At 42.4% G+C, this 18,309-nt stretch overlaps 1 protein-coding gene across 5 annotated transcripts in view; it reads left to right on the plus strand.

Annotated features, from left to right (window-relative positions):
• FILIP1 (filamin A interacting protein 1) overlaps nt 1–18,309 on the plus strand; it is a 209,182-nt gene that overhangs the window by 146,868 nt on the left and 44,005 nt on the right. For all 5 annotated transcript variants that reach the window (XM_074368721.1, XM_010972816.3, XM_074368723.1 and 2 more), the window contains one exon: nt 6,742–6,920. In XM_074368721.1, coding sequence (XP_074224822.1) covers nt 6,742–6,920 — 179 coding nt within the window. The remainder of the gene's footprint in view (nt 1–6,741; nt 6,921–18,309) is intronic.

The raw sequence follows: 18,309 nt of genomic DNA on the forward strand, positions 1-18,309 counted from the left end.
AAGTTCTTGTTTCTCAGAATGTTACCAAAAAATCAGTCTCTGCACCCCCAAAAGGTGAATTCAAACTCGGGGACAGAGTTTAGGAGCAAAGAAAAGAGCGGTTTTATAGCTTTGCTGGGCAAAGGGGGGGTCATAGCAGGCTAGTACCTTGGTAACTGTGAATCCGTCTTGGGGTTTGGGGCTTGGTGATTATATAGGCAAACAGGACGGAGCATATCAGTGATCAGGAACAACAGTCTTTCACAAAAGTTTATCTTGTGTCACAGTTCTTGGAGGATCCGTTCCTTTAGGGTTACTGTCCTGTGACCTTCTTTTTGGAAAACAGTTCTTGGGTTTAGGTACAAGTTATTTAGGGTAGGGCATAACTCAAAGAAAGCAAGTTAATTAATCACAATAAGTTCTTAAAGCTGCCTTAGCATCAGGGAAGCCATTTTGTGGCTTCCTTCAAGAAGTAAGAGTGCTGCTTCCAAGTTTATGAGGATTCATATGGGATTCATAAAGAATCCCAGTATATCACTGTTCCATCAGCCTCCTGGGCCCATGAGCAGATAGTCCAGCTCTTGTTCCTAGAAGTGTTACTGAGTCCAAGCTCGTTTGCTCACTGCACGACAGGCCAATAAACTGAGGTACGATTTGTTGGGGCAAGGAGTAGTGGCTTTATTTGGAAAGCCACCAGACTGAGATGGTGAACTAGTGTCCCAAAGAACCACCTTGCCTGGGTTTGGATATTAGGTTCTTTTATAGAGTAAAAGATGGATGGAGGGTGAAGAGGTAAAGTAAAAAAGGCAGTAAGTTGTTGCAAATATTTCCTGGTTCTGGACACCAGAGGGTATGTGTCAGTTTCTTCCTGCAGTGTTCATAGGTGGGCCTGGTCAGCATGTTTCCTGTGAGCTTAAACAAAGGTATTTTAGCTTAATGTTCAGGCATGGGAGGCAGGGTTCCCAGAGATGGACCAATATGTATACTTTAAGCTATAGGCAACAACGCTTCAGTGATTAACTTGTAGCAAAAGCAATAGAATACAAAGGATAAAGTGAAAGAAATGGATCCAATATGGAGTCAGCTTTGTTCTTCCCAATTACAGAAGCCAGGCTGTACCTCAAGCCAAAAAAAATCACTGCTTATTCTAATTCCCATACCAAATTAGGCTCAGCTAGGTAATCCAGTAGAACTCACCAAAGTTTAAGCAGTGGATCCAAAACGGAGGACCCCACTCTCTCACCAAATATCTGGGGAGAAATTAAGCAGCAAATATTAAATCCCGCTGAGCTTCCTTGTAAATTAAAGTCTGGGATAGCAGAGTTCATAACTCTTCAGCAAAATTTCAAATAAATTAAGGTTTCAGTTTCTTTCCTTCCCAAATTCTTACTCTGCTTAGCCTTAGCCAGAGAGATCTTAATCCTAAGCATTTTCTTGAATTAATACATCCTGAAGTCCCTTATTCTATGTCTATTCATAGAGTCCAAAGAATTAGTAGGACACATGCAATTATCATAGCACTCATAAATTTTAAAAATGCAAGAAAATACCCAGCTCTAAGGTCAATTTATCTCAAGCGAAATTATATTTTTTGACCTCAGGACTCAGTACAATGCAGGCTCATGTTACTCTTACCAAAACCAAAGCAGAGACCTAGGGGATGTCTAAGGGAAGATGGGTAGATAGAGAAAATCTTCAGCTACAACAGGATGCTGGTTGGTGTGGGTGGGTGGGGGAGGGGGGAGCTGGCCACATCAGACGGAGCCTGCTACTGAGACAGGAGGGAAGGGGGCAGGGCACAGCCACTAAAAGAATGACACAGCAATTAGCACCAAGATCGTGGAAGATTCAACTCCCAGTAGACCTTGAGCTTCAACATACGCCCATTAAAATAAAGTAGCTGCTAAATGGCACTCCCACAGGTGCCAGGACAATTTGAAGGCTGAGCATCAAAGGTCAAAGGGTGGGGGGCGGCCCAGTTCCTGGGAATCCCTGCCCCCTCCCCAAAGCAGTTGGAATAATCCTCCCACTTGTTAGCATATGAAGTTACCAAGCCCATAAAAACCAGCAACCCAGCACCTTGTGGCTTTTGCCTGATCTTTCTGCTGCCTTTCGAGATGACCTGTCTGAGGAGTGTGTATCTTTTACTTTGAACACCCGCCCCCACGCCTTGTGGCCTCTTTGGCCTCCTGAGAAGGCCTGCACTCTGTCTGTGGAATACGTATCCCTCTGAATAAATCTACCTCACTTTACCACTATGGCTCGCTCTTAAATTCTTTCCTGTGTGAAGCCAAGGACCCTCACGTGGCAGGGCGAGTCCCAGGGACTTGACTGAGACCTGAGACACAGCTGTCCTCTCTCGCCCCTCATTGTTTCCTGTATCACTACCATCAAGAGGTTAACAGTTATGGGAAATGGCAAACCCGGGGTTGGGGGGTGGAATCTGCTTGCAGGTACTATCGTTGCCCTCAGTGAGTGGCACTTGAAACATATCTGTCTTTTTGCGAAGTTTAGGGCTCTGCGGCGGTGACATCCTTTATGCCTCTGTCTTATTTTAGGTGCTCTACTTTTCCACCTACATATTTAAAACCTCTGTAATCTTTTCCCATATTCAGTCACTGAGCCTGGGCTGAGGAAACTCATCTCTTGCCAGTGCCTCCTTGTTTCAGCAGGAGCCTCGCCCCCGCCCCCAGGTGACCCTTCTGGAGCCTGTGTGCCTAGTGGGGACCATACCTTACACAGGTGCTGCTCTTTCTCAGAGCTTTGCCTTCTTGAACTTTCTAATTCTCAAGTAACTCGTCCTGCCAAGGCAACAACGATATTTTCTCTTGTCACAACCTTCTCCGCAGTAGGAGGGCTGAGCTGAGTTTTGCTGTTGTAGCTTTTAACATTTTGACCAATTTTTTCAAATGGGCCCCTTCTTTCTCTATTGCTCTGTTAAGGATCTTAGGGTTTTTGATTTGTTTGTTAGCCTCCACTTCCCCTATGCTCTCAGACCCAGACATTTGTTTTCGAAATATTTCCTTCTATATTCTGTATTGTGTGGTCTCCCTCAGTGAGAGAAGCAAAACCAAGGAGTTATGAGTCTGCTGAGAAGATGCTCTGTTCCACACAGGTCCTACCTCCTTTCTTGAGTTCTTGAGTTGGATACCCCTTCTGAGGAGCCTTTTCCCAGGACCACACCCCAAGTTTGGACTGCATCTGCGCTGTCCTGCCCAGCTCCCCTTCCTTTTGTCTCCTCGTTCCTTCCAAATCTACGTCTCCACGTTTCTTGAGCACGTTCACTCAGGGCCCACCAGCCATAACAGACACCTTGAAACTCACCCCAAATTGCTTCAAATATCCTACCCTGATCTTCTCAGATTTTAAATTCTTAAACCTGTCCATGTTTTATGTGACCCCTCTGAATAGCTGTTGCAGTCTTCAGGAGAAGGGCTCGTGCTGGGTCTCATGAAGAACTGTCTGCAGTTTTACAGTGCGTTCCTCACACGTTTCCTGGATCCGAACACCTTTGTGGGGGGCTCTGCGTTGATCTGTGGCCCAGCCTCTCCTGTCTCTGACTCCTCTGATCACTCATTTTGATTCAACAATGACTAAGATACCTCCTATTATAGAGCCCTGCCTTTAAGAGCACTTATTAGATCCATTTCCCTCTTGTGCAAATCCAGTTTTTGTCTTTAAGACCTCACATTTCCTCTTAAGTAGATTTCTCTCCTTCTAAATGCCCTAATACATCCTCTGTTAGCCCTCCCCTGATAACAGAGCTAAAGTCATTTCCCAAACCATGCTCCTCTTGTCTGAAATGTACTGAAATTTCTCCCTGTCTTAAGTCCTTGAACGTCTTCTCCACCAACTTGATTCAGGTACACTCTTTCCTCAGTAAATCTTGGCCTTTGGTGTTATGATGATCTCATTCAATTTTCCTTCCATCTCTGTCCAAGTAGGAGGTGCACTTCCAGAGTAATAGGTGCCCATTTCACTTTCACTATTCATTAATAAAAACTACCATTCCTCTGTGGTTGAGCCACAGTTTGGAGCCTGAAAACCAAAAACCATGGGACACAGTGTACATGATTAATGAATCCACAGAGCTCATAATTATCGGAGGTGGTCTTCAGAGTCTCTGGACAAGCCACAAAGACCCAAGAGGTTAGCCCGCCTCAGCTCTCACCTAGGAACTCAGTGCAGTTCCAAGTGAAATAACAAGAAACAGGGTCTGGCGCAGCTGATCTCTTGCTACCTATGTTAGTTCTTGCATCCAGAATTTATAACTGAAAGCTGGATATTCACACACACTAGTGCTTTATTGCTAAAGAGGAATTTACTGCCGCTGCAGTTTAAAGCCTGGGTCTGCGGCTCTGTGTGAAAATCGGAGGGCACACACCAGTGTCTCAGCATCCTTCCTATGTGCATTAAGAGACAAAAAGACCATCCTCCCAATTCTGTAACCAGTGCCGAGGCCAAGCTGCGCTAGTGTAGGTGAGGTGAATATGGTCCGCAGAGATGACAGCAGCCCAGCCCCGGGGACTATGAGAACAACCAATCCCACAAGGACAGAACATGTTAAAGCGAGGACCTGCCCCCTTCCCTAGGCTGCCCCAGGGCACTTGATATCAACATTTGCTGTTTTTCCCCAGATGCTCCTCAATCTCTCTCTCTCTGGGTATATCTCAGTCAGCTATCCAGTTAATAATACACCCATTTTCCCCTCCAGAGTTCTTGAATGGATTGGGGGATAACTTCAGGGGTCTGGCAGACGCCTTAAACTATTTAACTTTATTACTGGCTTAAATAGATAAATGACCACCACCAGATTCCTAGTACTTTCACTTCTAGACTTTGGAGAAAGCACTTGAGGGAGAGTTTGGGCCTTTAAAGCACAAGGTACCATCTGATGACAGGCAGGGTAAAAAGTAAGAAATGAAAAGGCTGCACTGTCCCTGCCCAGCTCCTCGTCCCAAATACAACCTGCAAACAGCCATGCCTCCTTCCTCAGGAAGAGTGCACCGGGGTATCAGGAAACAGGCAGAAGCTGCTCTTCCAGGTACTTTCAAAAGGTGGGAAGGCCATGCTCTATGACCAAGTAAGAAGGCTCAAAAAAGGGAAAGAGTTGTTCCTTCTATATTTCTAAGGATGATGACGACGTTCCAGCAATGCCTGACAAACTCTGTAACATATGGTGACAATCACACTTGTGGAAAGGTGGGAGTGTTCTTGGGGAGAATAGTTTGTCATAGGGAGAGTTATTCTGGTGAGAAAATCTCTTTTATAGACTGTCCATGAAGACTACAGAAATTTATCCGAACCCATGAAAGTACAATTTGCCAGTCCCTGGATGATCACAGGTATGACCAGGCACCAGTTAACCTGGACTTCATTCATCTGTCTGGTCACCTGCCCTTCGGCAAAGCAAGTGGGGGTCTAGTCAGAAGACACTGAGGATTATGGGGACAATAGCTCTTTAAATTTTTTTTAATTAATTTTTTTTATCTTGGGGGAGGTAATTCAGTTTTTTATTTATTTCTTTATTTAATGGTGGCACTAGGGATGGAACCCAGGATCCTTTGCATGCGAGGCACGCACTCTACCCCTGAACCATACCCTTCTCCCAAATAGCTCTCTTATTTTGGACCTCACAAATGATTTACTCACAATGAAGATATAATACGCTTGCAGAGGGACCCTCAGATCCTCCTTAGTCACTAAAGGGCAAATGTGGAAGATCAGGGGGAAGAGCTCTGACGCTGATACCCATGGAGCCAACCTGCTGGGGTGTAGGGAGATGGTTGTGGGATTGAGAATGGATTTTAAATATGTCTGTTTCAAGTCGAGCAATGGTTCTCAATGCGGGGCAGGGAGCACAGGGATTTTGGCCTCCAGGGGACATTTAACGATGTCTGGGGATAGTTTTGTCTCAGCTGGAAGTGGTAGCACCAGCGTCTAGTGGTCAGAGGCCCGGGATGCTGCAGACATCCTCAGTGCACAGGACGGCCCCTCAAATAAAAACTAACTGGCCAAAAATGCGAGTGGTGCTGAGGTTGAGAACTCCTGCATTAGAACTTGAAGAGGAGAGTAGGATAGGAAACTGTCAATATTGTAAGACGGGGTCCAACTTAACAAACATTTACTGAACACTTACTTTGTTCCAGGCACTGTGCTAGGCACCAGGGGCTAAAATGATAATCAAGGCATGGTCTCTTAAAGATTATGGCCTGGCCAGGGAAATAAGCACAAAAATCCCTGTAATAATATTGGGTAAGATCTCATTCAGCTGAGATATGTGCTCTCTACAAGTTCTGAGATTCTGAGATTCTCCCTATACTTATCATCTCTCTCTCTCTCTCTTTTTTTTTTTTTTTTTTGAGTAAAAGTAGATTTATTTAGAGAGATGTACACGGTGGATGGGGGGAGTTAAAGTAAAGGTAGGTACACACTCCATAGACAGAGTGCGGGTCGTCTCCGAAGGCAAGAGTACGACCTAGAATCTCTTGAAAGAAGAGGACTGTGGGTCCTTCAGTATACTTTTCCAGGAGATGCATGTAACTGTCAGCCTTAAGAAGAAGCTTGTGATGATGATAATCACCTCCTTCCAAGGGAGGAGTCTGGTACACATGCCTGCTGGGCTGTTTATTTTTCTGAGATTAAGAGGAATGCATTCTCTTTCTTTCTGACTAAGGCTTTGTGCCATCTCATTGGAAGTTCTTTCGAGTCATATGTAAATGAAATACCATGGTAAGCTCTTTTCCCTGTTTGCTCTCTCAGCTGGACAGACTCGAGGAAAAGCAGAAGGAAACCTACCGGCGCATGCTAGAGCAGCTGCTGCTGGCAGAGAAGTGTCACCGGCGCACGGTGTACGAGCTGGAGAACGAGAAGCACAAGCACACGGACTACATGAACAAGAGCGACGACTTCACCAACCTGCTGGAGCAGGAGCGAGAGAGGTAACCGCACCGGCGCCGCAGGCACGGAGGCCGCGGCGGCTCACCCCGCCCCTCCCGTCGGGGATCAGAGTTCCCGCCAGTGACACCGCAGACACGTGTCCAAGGCCGAGTTCGGCTTCTGAATGGTTTGCAGAGAGCGAGCCAGACTTTGCCTGGAACTGTTTAGGTGACCATGTGCGTGTAAGTAGGACACCCCACTCCCACTAGGATGCGGAAATCAGAAAGCCACAGACTCAGGGAGCTTCTGTTTTAACTTGATCAATGAAGCACCTACATTTCAAAAGCCTCTCTACTTGGTGCCTTCTATCGGAGATAATCCACTTTATCTCTTTGGGATTAAAATCCACTTACTTATTCAAGGGGCAGGGTATAGTTCAGTTGTAGAGCCCATGCTTAGCATGCACAAGATTCCCCCACCTAAAAAAAAGCTTTAAAAAAATTCTCTTATTCAAAAAGAAAAATTATTAAATTTTAACCTTTAAAAAATGAATCCTATTCATTCTTAATAGTGCTCTAGAAACTCTTACCATTTGGTTGTGTATAAATTACCTAATGACTAGAACTACCTACTTAACTTTCTAAGGGTTGCATAGCTCTTAAAATAGCGTAAAACAAAACACAACAAAAATTCAGTGATGAGCCTCGGTACCTACCCCTGTAGGTGGTTTTCTCAGACCAGGGATGCCAATTTGAAACAGAGACTTCAAATTGAAATGCTTTGTAATACTGTCCAACACTACCCAGTTTTGCCAGCATCTTCTTTTCAACTTACTCTCTCCTTTACCTTCCCTCAGCTGAATAGTTAAAGCTGTGAATGTCACAATCTTTGAAACCAATGGCACTGAATCCAGATGCTTTGAGTTACCAAGCATGTCTATGCCTGTGTTTAGGACTTGCAAATTAAGAGCCATTTGGAGTGGAGGAGGGCATAGTCCAGTGGTAGAACGCATAGCCCAGTGGTAGAGCCCATGCTTAGCACACATGAGGGCATGGGTTCAATCCCCAGTACCTCCATTTAAAAAAACGAAAGAACCTAATTACCTCCCCCGACAAAGAAATTAACACAACGTTGTAAATCAATTGTACTTCAACTTAAAAGAAGATTAACTAAAAAAAGAGTTAAATTAAAAAAAAAAAAAAGCCATTCAAGTGTCACCAATCCCAGCTTTCTTGTATCTGTTTAGTTACAAAAAAGAGATCTGGATTTCCCAGATAAGTTTATTTACAAGAAAAAGTTATCATGATAAAAGAGTAAATAAAAGCATGACCCAGGATAGGTTTGTCTTAAATTTTAAAAATTGTTGTTTGCTTATTGGACTTGGCACATCCCTTGGGGAAGGAGAAATGGAAAAGAGCAATGGCTGGAGTGTTATATACAATATCCTCCACTTACAGTTTCTTTAAGCCTGTTTTCTGCACCTCTAAGCCCAGGTTTATCAGCTTTTGTTAGGACAGATAGACGGTCTAATTAGACCTTTTGGGATAACCAAACAGTGAGAATTAACTCTGCCTCCTCAATCTCTGTGACCTTTCCAACCTCAAGCATAGGTGTTGCAAACAAATTTCTAACAGTGTAAAGTACATACATCGACAACAGCGATTTATCCTCTGGTTAGGTGCCCTGTGTTGGAACGTGGCCAGGTAAGAGCAGCAACTTGTTTGACACTGACTTTTTTTTTTTTTTTTGGTCTGTTTTATTCATTGCTCTGTCACAGTGCTTAGCATAGTACATGGACACGGCAGGTGTTCAATAAACGATTGTTGAATGAATTAATAAATTTACAAGAGCAAAGAAAGGAAATAAAGTCCAACTTTTTAAAAGATCTGAAATCAAATAATTTCAAAGAACACCCTTGTGACTTATTTTCTGATGACTTTGTAAATTATTTGCTCTAGAATCAATATGTCTGCCTTTTCTACAATATCCCACCTAAGCTGAATGCCCCAGGGGTATTCATTTACAGAGCTGTTGTTTAAATGAAGTATGTGGACTGAGAGGCTGTACTTACCCAGCTGTTTCCTTCTCTTCCTTTTTTATTTTCCTAATTTTTGTGTACTGTGAGGGTACTTGCAATAGTAACACCCAACGGAGAGCCTGATAGTTCACAAAGTGCTTTTACATTCGTTACACAATAAGCCTATCTTAGGTGTATTTATTTACTAACTTTGTGTTGACCAGCTTAAGACTAACACTTCCAATCCCCGCCCTCCTGGAGCTGTTTAATTTTACTAGAGCAACTACAACAACAATTTCTCCTGGGCCAAGTGCTCTGTGGAATAATAATAAAAAGCATAATTTTTAAAATATGTATCTCCAGATGCTTTTCATATTTTGATCAGCACCACTGGGGCATGTTACCAAAATACATGTTTTAGATAAGAATTCGCCTAAGAGACCTTTGACTCTCGCTAAATCTCAAACCACTTTAAGGTTTTGAAATAGTATTTTTGACTCAACAGACAACACTTTAGTGCTTCGTATGTTTTTCTGTCGATGTTTATTCCCAGGGCAGCTCCCTGACTGAGTGCCTGTGCACACGCTGACATGCTCCTGATGCTAAATGAAACACCCCAGCTAGGACCCTGTTCAGTTGGCATCCCTGAATTCCTCTGCTGTCTGAGGCATCCACTGTGATTGGCTTGCCCAGTTCCTGGGCCAGTGAAGCCTTTGGGATTTTCTCAAAGGTCAGGCCTGGGATTCCCACCGCTCTTTGGAAACTGCCCTGCTAAATCTGCTTTGGGTTAAATCCTCTTTTTGAAGTAAGCGGTCATCATTAGATCTACTTATGGGGGCTGGCAGCTTGCTGACCCCAGGGCTTTCTTGTCTGTTCTCACCAAGAACTGGGCAGTGGCTTAGCTGGACCCTGGAAGCCCACCTGCAGGGGCAGCGAAGAGAGAACCGGCTTTCGGAGCCCAAGTGGGAGTGATACAGGAAAATGAATGTGGGGCGAGAGGATGGCGTGTCCCAGGTCTTGGTTGAGTCCCTGAGATGTGCCCCGTGTCAGTCCTTGGCTTCTTGCAGGAAAGAATTCAAGAGTGAGAAAAGGTAGATTTATTCGGAGAGATACATAGTCCATAGAAGGAGTGCAGACTGTCTCAGAAGACCAGAGAAAGGCCACGAAGTGTGGGGGTTGGGTGCTTAGTTTAAAGTAAAAGTAGATATGCACTCCATACATAGACAGAGTGCGGGCCGTCTCGGAAGATGAGGTGCAGGGTTGCTGGTTTTTATGAGCTCCGTAGCTTCATATACTAACAAGTGGGAAGACTATTTCAACTACTTCTGGGGAAGGGGCTGGGATTCTCAGGGATTAGGCCACTGCCCACTTTGACCTTTCCTGCTCAGCCTTAAAACTGTCACGGCGCCTGTGGGAGTGCCATTTACCATGCTAATATATTACAATGAGTGTATAATGAAGTCCAAGGTCTGGAAGTCTCTCACCATCTTGGGCCTCAAGACCCACACTGGGATTTGAATTTTCTACCACCTTGGTGTAGATTTCTTGATGCCTGTGCCCTGCCCTCTTCCTTCCTGTCTCAGGAGTCCTCGCATAGACTATCCCACCTCCTTTGTTGGCTTCTTGTTTGTCACTTCTCCCCTCTTTCTCTGGAAAAATCCCTTTTTGTGAGGAAAAAAAAAAAGAGCCAAGAACTTTCCTTTGGAAACATTTCCTTTTGTTTCTCCTGCAATCGAGGAAGAAGTGAGACTTGAGATAAGCCCAAGTAGTTTGCTGCTTATAATCCCCCAGCTGCTTCTCCTGGGTGTGCGGCTCTGCAGGCGGCCTCCACCCTCACGGCTTTCTGATTCCGTGGCAGTGGGAGCAGGGGGCGGGGTGCGGAACCAGGGGACCCTCCAGCCACAGGTAGCATCTAGGCTCCATTCTCCATACTTGTCCTGCTCTGCGAGGTTTCTCACTGCCTCTGGAGAATGGTAAAGATGATAAAAAGGGACCCAGGCAAATAGGATCAGTAGCAGACGTTGATAAGCAATCCTGATTCACATATTTGATGAAACCAGAAATCCCTGGCTTAAAAAAAAAAAATGCCTTGGCTTAACAAGCACTGCAAAGGGCTTTTGAGATCAGCTTTTTCAAGTCCCTCATTCTACAGGTTGAATCATTGAGGCCCAGAAAAATTATAGAGTTCCACTAAGATCACAGTGGAGGCCACTGGTCTAGAGCTTTTGTGCAAATGGGTCTGTTGGGCAAAATGGCTTGTTTTATGTTTTGTGTTTGTGTATATGGGCGTCCCACCTCCGTGCTCTTATGTCCAAACGATGACACAAAATCTTAAAAGGCAGAAAGATGGTTGTCATGAAGATACAAACAGATATATTAGGACTAGTGGTGTCTTTAGACTGTCAAGATAGGAGAAGCTTTGGAACAGGATCTGTTGGAAGGAGCAGCCTGGGGACTTGTTTTGGAGCCAAGTTTAAACAGAATGCACAGTGCTCTGCTGCATTCTGATGGGCGGCTGATGATGGTTAGGGGGAAGATAAATAAAACATCCCTCCAAGTTACCTCCTTGTTATGTCACTGACCTGGCCCCCGAGAGTGTGAAAACTAAGGACGCAGAAGGTGTTTTTCACTTTTAAATTAAATAAAAATTCCTGTATAACAGTTCCACAAATTAAGCACCTAGAATGGACAATATATTATTCTGGGCTTCCTTTATGCTAAATCAAAAGACTCCGGTCATAATTTACTACCATCTTTCACTGCACATTTATTTTTACAAATGACCATATTCCCAACTTACAAAGTGGGAATAGCATGAAAAAATGCATTGGCTTAACAAGCATTGTTTAAAATATAGATGAAAATATCCTTCATTGCATTCATTAAGCTCCCTTTCTAACTGCTGTATTCTTTTTGGTCTATATTTGGAGTCAACTTGACCTTTAAAGGCGTAATTCTGAGCACATGAGATCACCTTGAGAGTTTATACTTCATTCTCTGTGTGAACTGCAAGACTGGTAATTTTAATCTTAAACTTCTCTAGGGCTGCTTTGAGAATGTCAAAATAGGGAGAATACGGTTATATCAAAAAGTGGTCCGGAGCTTAAATAAATATTTGAAGGGGATGTGTGTGTGTGTGTGTGTGTGTGTGTGTGAATGATGTGGGGAGTGCTGTCTAAATCTATAAATGTAGATATAGATTTTAAAGCTTTTGAACCCTATAGGCTGAGCTGGGACTCCATGAATAATTACCTCATCATATAATATTGCAGCAAGCCTTCCAAGTACAAGTTCATCTTTTTTAAACTACCAGTCAGCATCCCAAGAGAAATCTCTTAACTTGTGAAGCAGAGAATACAGGGGCAGGGGCTTGTTGGAGGGGAACCGTTCAAGCCCCATTTTGGTATTGTTCATTTGGGTCTGGGGGCCTCGGGGACGGGCTACCCTATTGCATTTGCCTGTATGGGGGATGGGCCAGTCAGAGCAAGTTTTTGAAAAGTTGCTCTAGTGGCCTAGGATCCTGGGAAATTTTCTCGGCCCACTTGACAGAAAAAGATGCACATCTGGTTCGCTGGCATATTTTCCTTAAGCTTCTCAGATTTAGATGACTTATCTCTAAAATATGGCAATAAAATGGACTTTCCTCACTGGTAGCTTGGAAAATCATAGTAAAGCACTTTGTAGGAGGAGATTGCTGCTGATGTGTATGTGATCAAGTCTGATGAAGCAGGAAGTAATCCACAGGTGGAGGGTACCGGCAGAAGGCAGCGGAGCCCACTTCTCTGTGCCTGGCCCTCGGCTGGGTGATGCTCAGTTGCTGGGTTAGATTTAATTGACCCCACCACCACCACCTTTTGCCAGGCACATACACATCTTGTTTAATCCTTATAAAACTGTATGAAGTATAATTACTGTCCCTATTTAGACGATGGTAAAGCAGACAGGTTAAATTCCTTCCACCGAGGTCACTTGCCAACAGAAGAATCAATGTTTGACCTGAGATTCTTACAGTAAAACAAATACAAACAAACAAACAAACAAACCCTTCTCTACTTCCAAGTTCGTACCTTCTGATTGAAATGAACACCTTACTTCTCCAACGATAGGAGAAAGAAAAGATGACTTGAAATGTTGACCAGTGGACTGCATATCCATTCTGGATTTAAATTCACAGAACTTAAATTGGTCATAACACATGTCACCTACTATTAATATCCTATTGACCAAGAAGATTGCCTGGAATAGACATCTAAGAAGGGAGAGGAATTAGGATTCAGAGACTCAGCCACAGAAAGGACATGTTGTATGGTTGATTTTCTGAAAGTATGCCAGGATCAAACCCTGCCTTCCAATTCCTCTTACCCTTGCTATGTGCAGATCCCACTTCCTACTGGACAATATGATTGAAATGAAGGAGACTGAGGTGCTTTTGATTTTGCACAGGTAGGGTTTTTGTGCTTGGGGGGTGGGAAGGAGTGAATGGTATAAAAGAAATTATGTTATATCTTAAGGAAAGGGACCAGTTAATCAGTGACTCAAAAAGACAGCTTCCCAAAGTTGGAAGATAGAATTAGAAAAGGAGTTGGTCCTCTTAAAATACCCAGGATATTGACTTCTCTACTGTCAGCCCTGTAGAACCAAGAGCACGTCATCCATCCTTAACTAAGCACTCCCTGGATGAAACAGGAACGAGCCAGTTAAAAACGCCCTTGAGGTGCATTTCACCTGATCGCACCTATACAAAAATGCTGAGTCTTGGATGGATGTGCTCTTTTCCCCAAGCTTTATAGCGGTCTCATTCTCATTCAGGGTTTTTGAGTTAGCAGCCTCTGATCTAAGATTCTTCAGAGCCTTGGTAATATAATTTTTAACAGATATCCCAGGGACAATGGCTTACCTGACCAACAAAATTCTCTAGTTCCCTGACTTGCAGCCATCCACCTTCTTGCTGTGTCCTCACATGGGCTTTCCTCTGTGCACGTCCATGGAAAAAGATCTCATAAGGCCTCCAGTCCTATTGGATTAAGACCCTACCCTTATGACTTCAGTCAACCTTTATTACCCCTAAAAGCTGTATCTCCAAATACAGTCACAAATGAGGGTTATGCCTTCAATCTATGAACTTGAGGGGGCACAATTCAACCCACGGCAAAGGGCATGGCAAAACTTGTGTCTCTCCCTCCAATAATTCAAGAAAAAATAGAGTAAAAGTTGGTGTCTGAAGTTGGTGTCTGACATTCTAGTTGGAGAGCGCTTGTGATAGCTTCAGTATCCTGCAACCCTAAAGGAATATCTAGATTTTCCCATGTCCCTGAAAGGCCGCAGGATTAGCTGTTGCAGGGCTGGACCCGAGAGCAGAACTGTGACCCATTTGGATCAGCAATCTGAGCAGGTTGACAGCCGAGACCAGAGACCATAGTGTGCATCTCAGATAATGCCAGTGCGGAACGATGCTGCCTAGGTTACCTCTCCCCTCATCCCCAGTGGCTCCAGAGCTTACTCCCAGCTCCAGAAATGGGGTCCTGAAGCCCTAGAATTAACCCGGGAGACCCTGACTTGACTGAGGAGTCTTTAAATTTACCAAGGAAAACCTTAGTTGACTGAGTTTACTCAGAATTAACTAAGATAAAATAGAACAGAGCAGAAGTAGTGATGGTAGAGTGGCCACTGGCCAGTCTAAGATGGTGGCAGTGTTGGTGGTGGCAGTGGGCGAGGTGGCTGGGCCTGGGAGGATCGAGGCAGCGCTGGCAGAAGGATGACAGGAGACAGGAAGTGGGAAGCCGTGCCTCGACGGCTCCCATGCTTGTCACTGCCGCAGCCAGACACCCTCCCCTTTGACCCACCTGTCCTTCAGGGAATCAACAGACGTATATTCTCAGGAACTCAGCCTGGCTCTGCTTCAGTGATAAAGGAGGAAAGACTGGCTATTTCATTAAAAAAGAAAAAAAGATAAAATGGAATGGGAGCCCATAATAGAAATATAGAGATATAGAAATATGAAGATAATTCTATTTCTTCTACACGTGAGTTTGAGGCAATTAGTAACCTCCGTCATTAGTGAATTAATCCATGTGTTGCTAAGGAGAAATAATGTAGTGCAGTGGCTGGTTCCAGAGTCCTGGTGGTGTACTTACCGACGTTGTGTGAAATTCAGAGGGTCATCTGAGCTGAGTCTAACCTCTTCAACTACACTCGACTCCTTCCCTGGGTTACTCTAGCTTCCTGGGACCAGACCTCATCAAAATCTGCAACCTAGGGACAGTTGTTTTCTCAGTCTCCTGCATTTCACCTGGAGCCAGAGAGCCTGAGTCTGAATTCAAATTCTGCCTGCCACTTACTGGTCTGCAATCCAGGACAGATTATCTCACCTTTCTGTATCTTGGTTTCTTTGTATATGGAATGAGGATAACGGAGTACCTATTTCATAGAGTTGTTTATGTTCATGATGTAATGAATATAAAGCCCCTCGCACAAGGCATAGCATATAATGCCTAAAGGTGATCGTTTCTTCTGCTCACCTGTGCGTCAAACTCTAAGAGGGAAACTGACAGTTTCACTAAATCACAATTTAGATTTTTCTCAAACTAAGACATTTTGAGAACAATGTAAAGTATTGAACAAGTAAACTTTATTATTATCTTGGGGTAGTTGTTTCCTTTTTTTCTTCTTTTTTAAAAACAACTTTATTGTGGTGTAATTTCTGTAGGGTGAACTACACATATTTCAGATGTACAACTTGGTAGATTTTGATAGATGTTCACACCTAAGAAACCACCACCACAATTAAGGTACCTAACAATTCCATCACTCCCCGAGAGGTGCAAATTTCAAACTAGGGGTAGTTGTTTTGTATTTAGATTGTGAGTAGACTCAGGAAAACTGAAAACCTACTATATACTACAAACAATTAGAGAATTCAACAAAGTGAGGTAACACGGTACCAAACTGCATAGAATCAACACTCAAAAATCAATTGTTCTCATATTTCCAAAGGACAAAATAGTATAAACTATATTAAACATTAACTATCTAGGAATAAACTTAAGAATGTGAAAGATCTATGTAAAGAAAAAATTTTAATGCTACCTAGAGATATGAAAAAGATAGACAGCCATGGAAAAGCTTAAGATTCTAGGACTGGAGAACTCAGTGTTGCAAAGATATCATCTCCCTATATCAATCCACAGACTTAATGTGACCCTAATAAAAATACCACCAGGTTTTTTTTTGAAAAGCATGGGAACTAAATGAAGTTATTATAAAGTTCATATAGAAAATATATAAGCAAGGATAGTTCAATATTGAAAACAAAAAGTAGTAGAGAAGAAAAGTTTCATACCAGAAACAAAAATTCATTTTAAAGCTATAGTCAGTAAAATGATGTGGCATTGGTACATGAATGGACAGATCGATGGAGTTGATATAATTTCTGGAAATATATATCAGTAGATTCAGCAATTTAATATATGTTAAAGATGGGATTCCAACTCAATTGGAAAAAGTTGCGTCCTGCAGTAATGGCTATTATTATAGTCATTTTTGTGTATAATACAGGTAATTTATTTGTAAACATGGGGACAATTACCCATATTTTAGTCGTTTATTTTTTTCTGTCCTAACCTGGTTTCTACCACTTCAGGGGAACTATCAGTATAACAGTGTGGTTTATGTCAAAGGAAGATTTAGCATTCACTTTTTTAAGTTTCCAAAGGATAGATAAATCCTATGTAATAAAAAATTATATTTGAGGAGTAAAATGTAACTATAAAATATATAGCAGGAAAGTGAGGACTTTCTAAAAAAAAAGCAGTATTATGATTTTTGGCCACATCAAATTTTATGAGAAGCAAAATATGTGGTAACCATAGGCATCCTTTGGAAGAAAAACTGCTATAGCAACTTTGCCGAGGTCACAAATTTATGGCTGTATTTCTATAACTTTGTATATTTAAAAAATTAATAAATTAAAAAGAAGTGACAACTCATTTTGTATATTGAAAAGAATAAAAGCTTAACCCCAACTTGAACTAATTTATTAGAATAACATGGGGAATAACCGTTTTCTTCTCCCAACAGCTGCATAAAACAATGAGGAAAAAAAGCTAATCTAAAGAGTTGTACCTAATAGTGTATTGAACTGAGGGATTTAAATGAATGTATTTTTCAGAGAAGTTATGATGGGTTGTTAAATGGAGCCCAGATACAAATTCACTTATTTTCAGAAAGTCTAGTGCAGATTCACCTTATAATTTTTGGATAAAAATGTTGATTGTAAGTGACACAGTGTATGTATGAAAATAAAAATTCACGCCTGTTTTCGTTGTTAATCAGCAAGCTCTCAGGAACTAGAGCAGATGGGAAGTTTTAAGAAACATGCAATGAAAATCATTAGGAAATAACAAACAGGCCAGTTAGAATGGTACTTTAACAGGCAGATTTTCAACCAATAACTACATCCTCAGCATCTATGCAAGTGGCAAAAGTACCGTGAATAACTCATGCTTTGTAGTGACAGATTTTTTTCAGTTCTTTCCGATCTCTTAATATTAATACACTAATGCTATCAGTTGTAATCCAGGCAACTGTAATGCCAGGCAATTGATCAATTTTGATGGGTATTCTGTGTGTCAGGAAACACAAAACCAAAATCGCCTATAGATATTTTAAACTAATTAGCGAGATGGGTGCATTTCAGGGAAAACACCCAAATCCAGGTTGCAAAAGCAACTGGATAAAAGTGAAAATTTCCAACATCTGATAGGCTGATTTTGGTCCCTAAATTCCAAACTAGTTGGGTTGAGTTTTTAATTGAGCTGATGGTTTATTTCAGCATCACAGACAACATGAGGTATTGAAAAGTAGTAAGTAAGATTATTCTTCTAGAATGAAAAACCTCAGGAATGCTGCCCTAAATTGGCAGCCATTTGTCACCACAATAAGTACCAGGCAAATGTTTTTGCACAAATTTATACATCAAGGAAGAGTTAAGAAAAGAAGGTACTGGAAAAATGTGTTGTCTCTTAGAACCTACAGTTGAGTAACTAATACTTTTTACATTTTTACTTTTTTTTTCAAAATGGAAAAAGGTACGCAGAGTAGCATCACAAACCTTGAATTTCCAAGAGGGAGTTGGAAATTGGGAAGGCGGTGTTTTCAGTGTTTGGGGGTGGCTCCTTTTTGGCTTCTTGAACGAGTGTGCACTCTTTTTCCAAGAATGCTTGTGTTTGGAAAGTACTTCATGGTGGTGAAAAATCTAAAAAGAAAAGATTAATCAAAGGTTGAGTCTTTCTTGTTCAATGTATAACATATTCAGCTCTTGTATATGAACTCTTAGCTAAGAAACCATTCATATAATATTCAGGGGTTGAACATGAGCTTCACGTGCAAACTACAGGTCAACTTTACTGAATCTGAACTGATACCTCTTAAGTTCA

The sequence above is a fragment of the Camelus bactrianus genome, chromosome 8 (assembly GCF_048773025.1).
Source record: "Camelus bactrianus isolate YW-2024 breed Bactrian camel chromosome 8, ASM4877302v1, whole genome shotgun sequence".
NCBI classification, from domain to species: Eukaryota; Metazoa; Chordata; class Mammalia; order Artiodactyla; family Camelidae; genus Camelus; species Camelus bactrianus.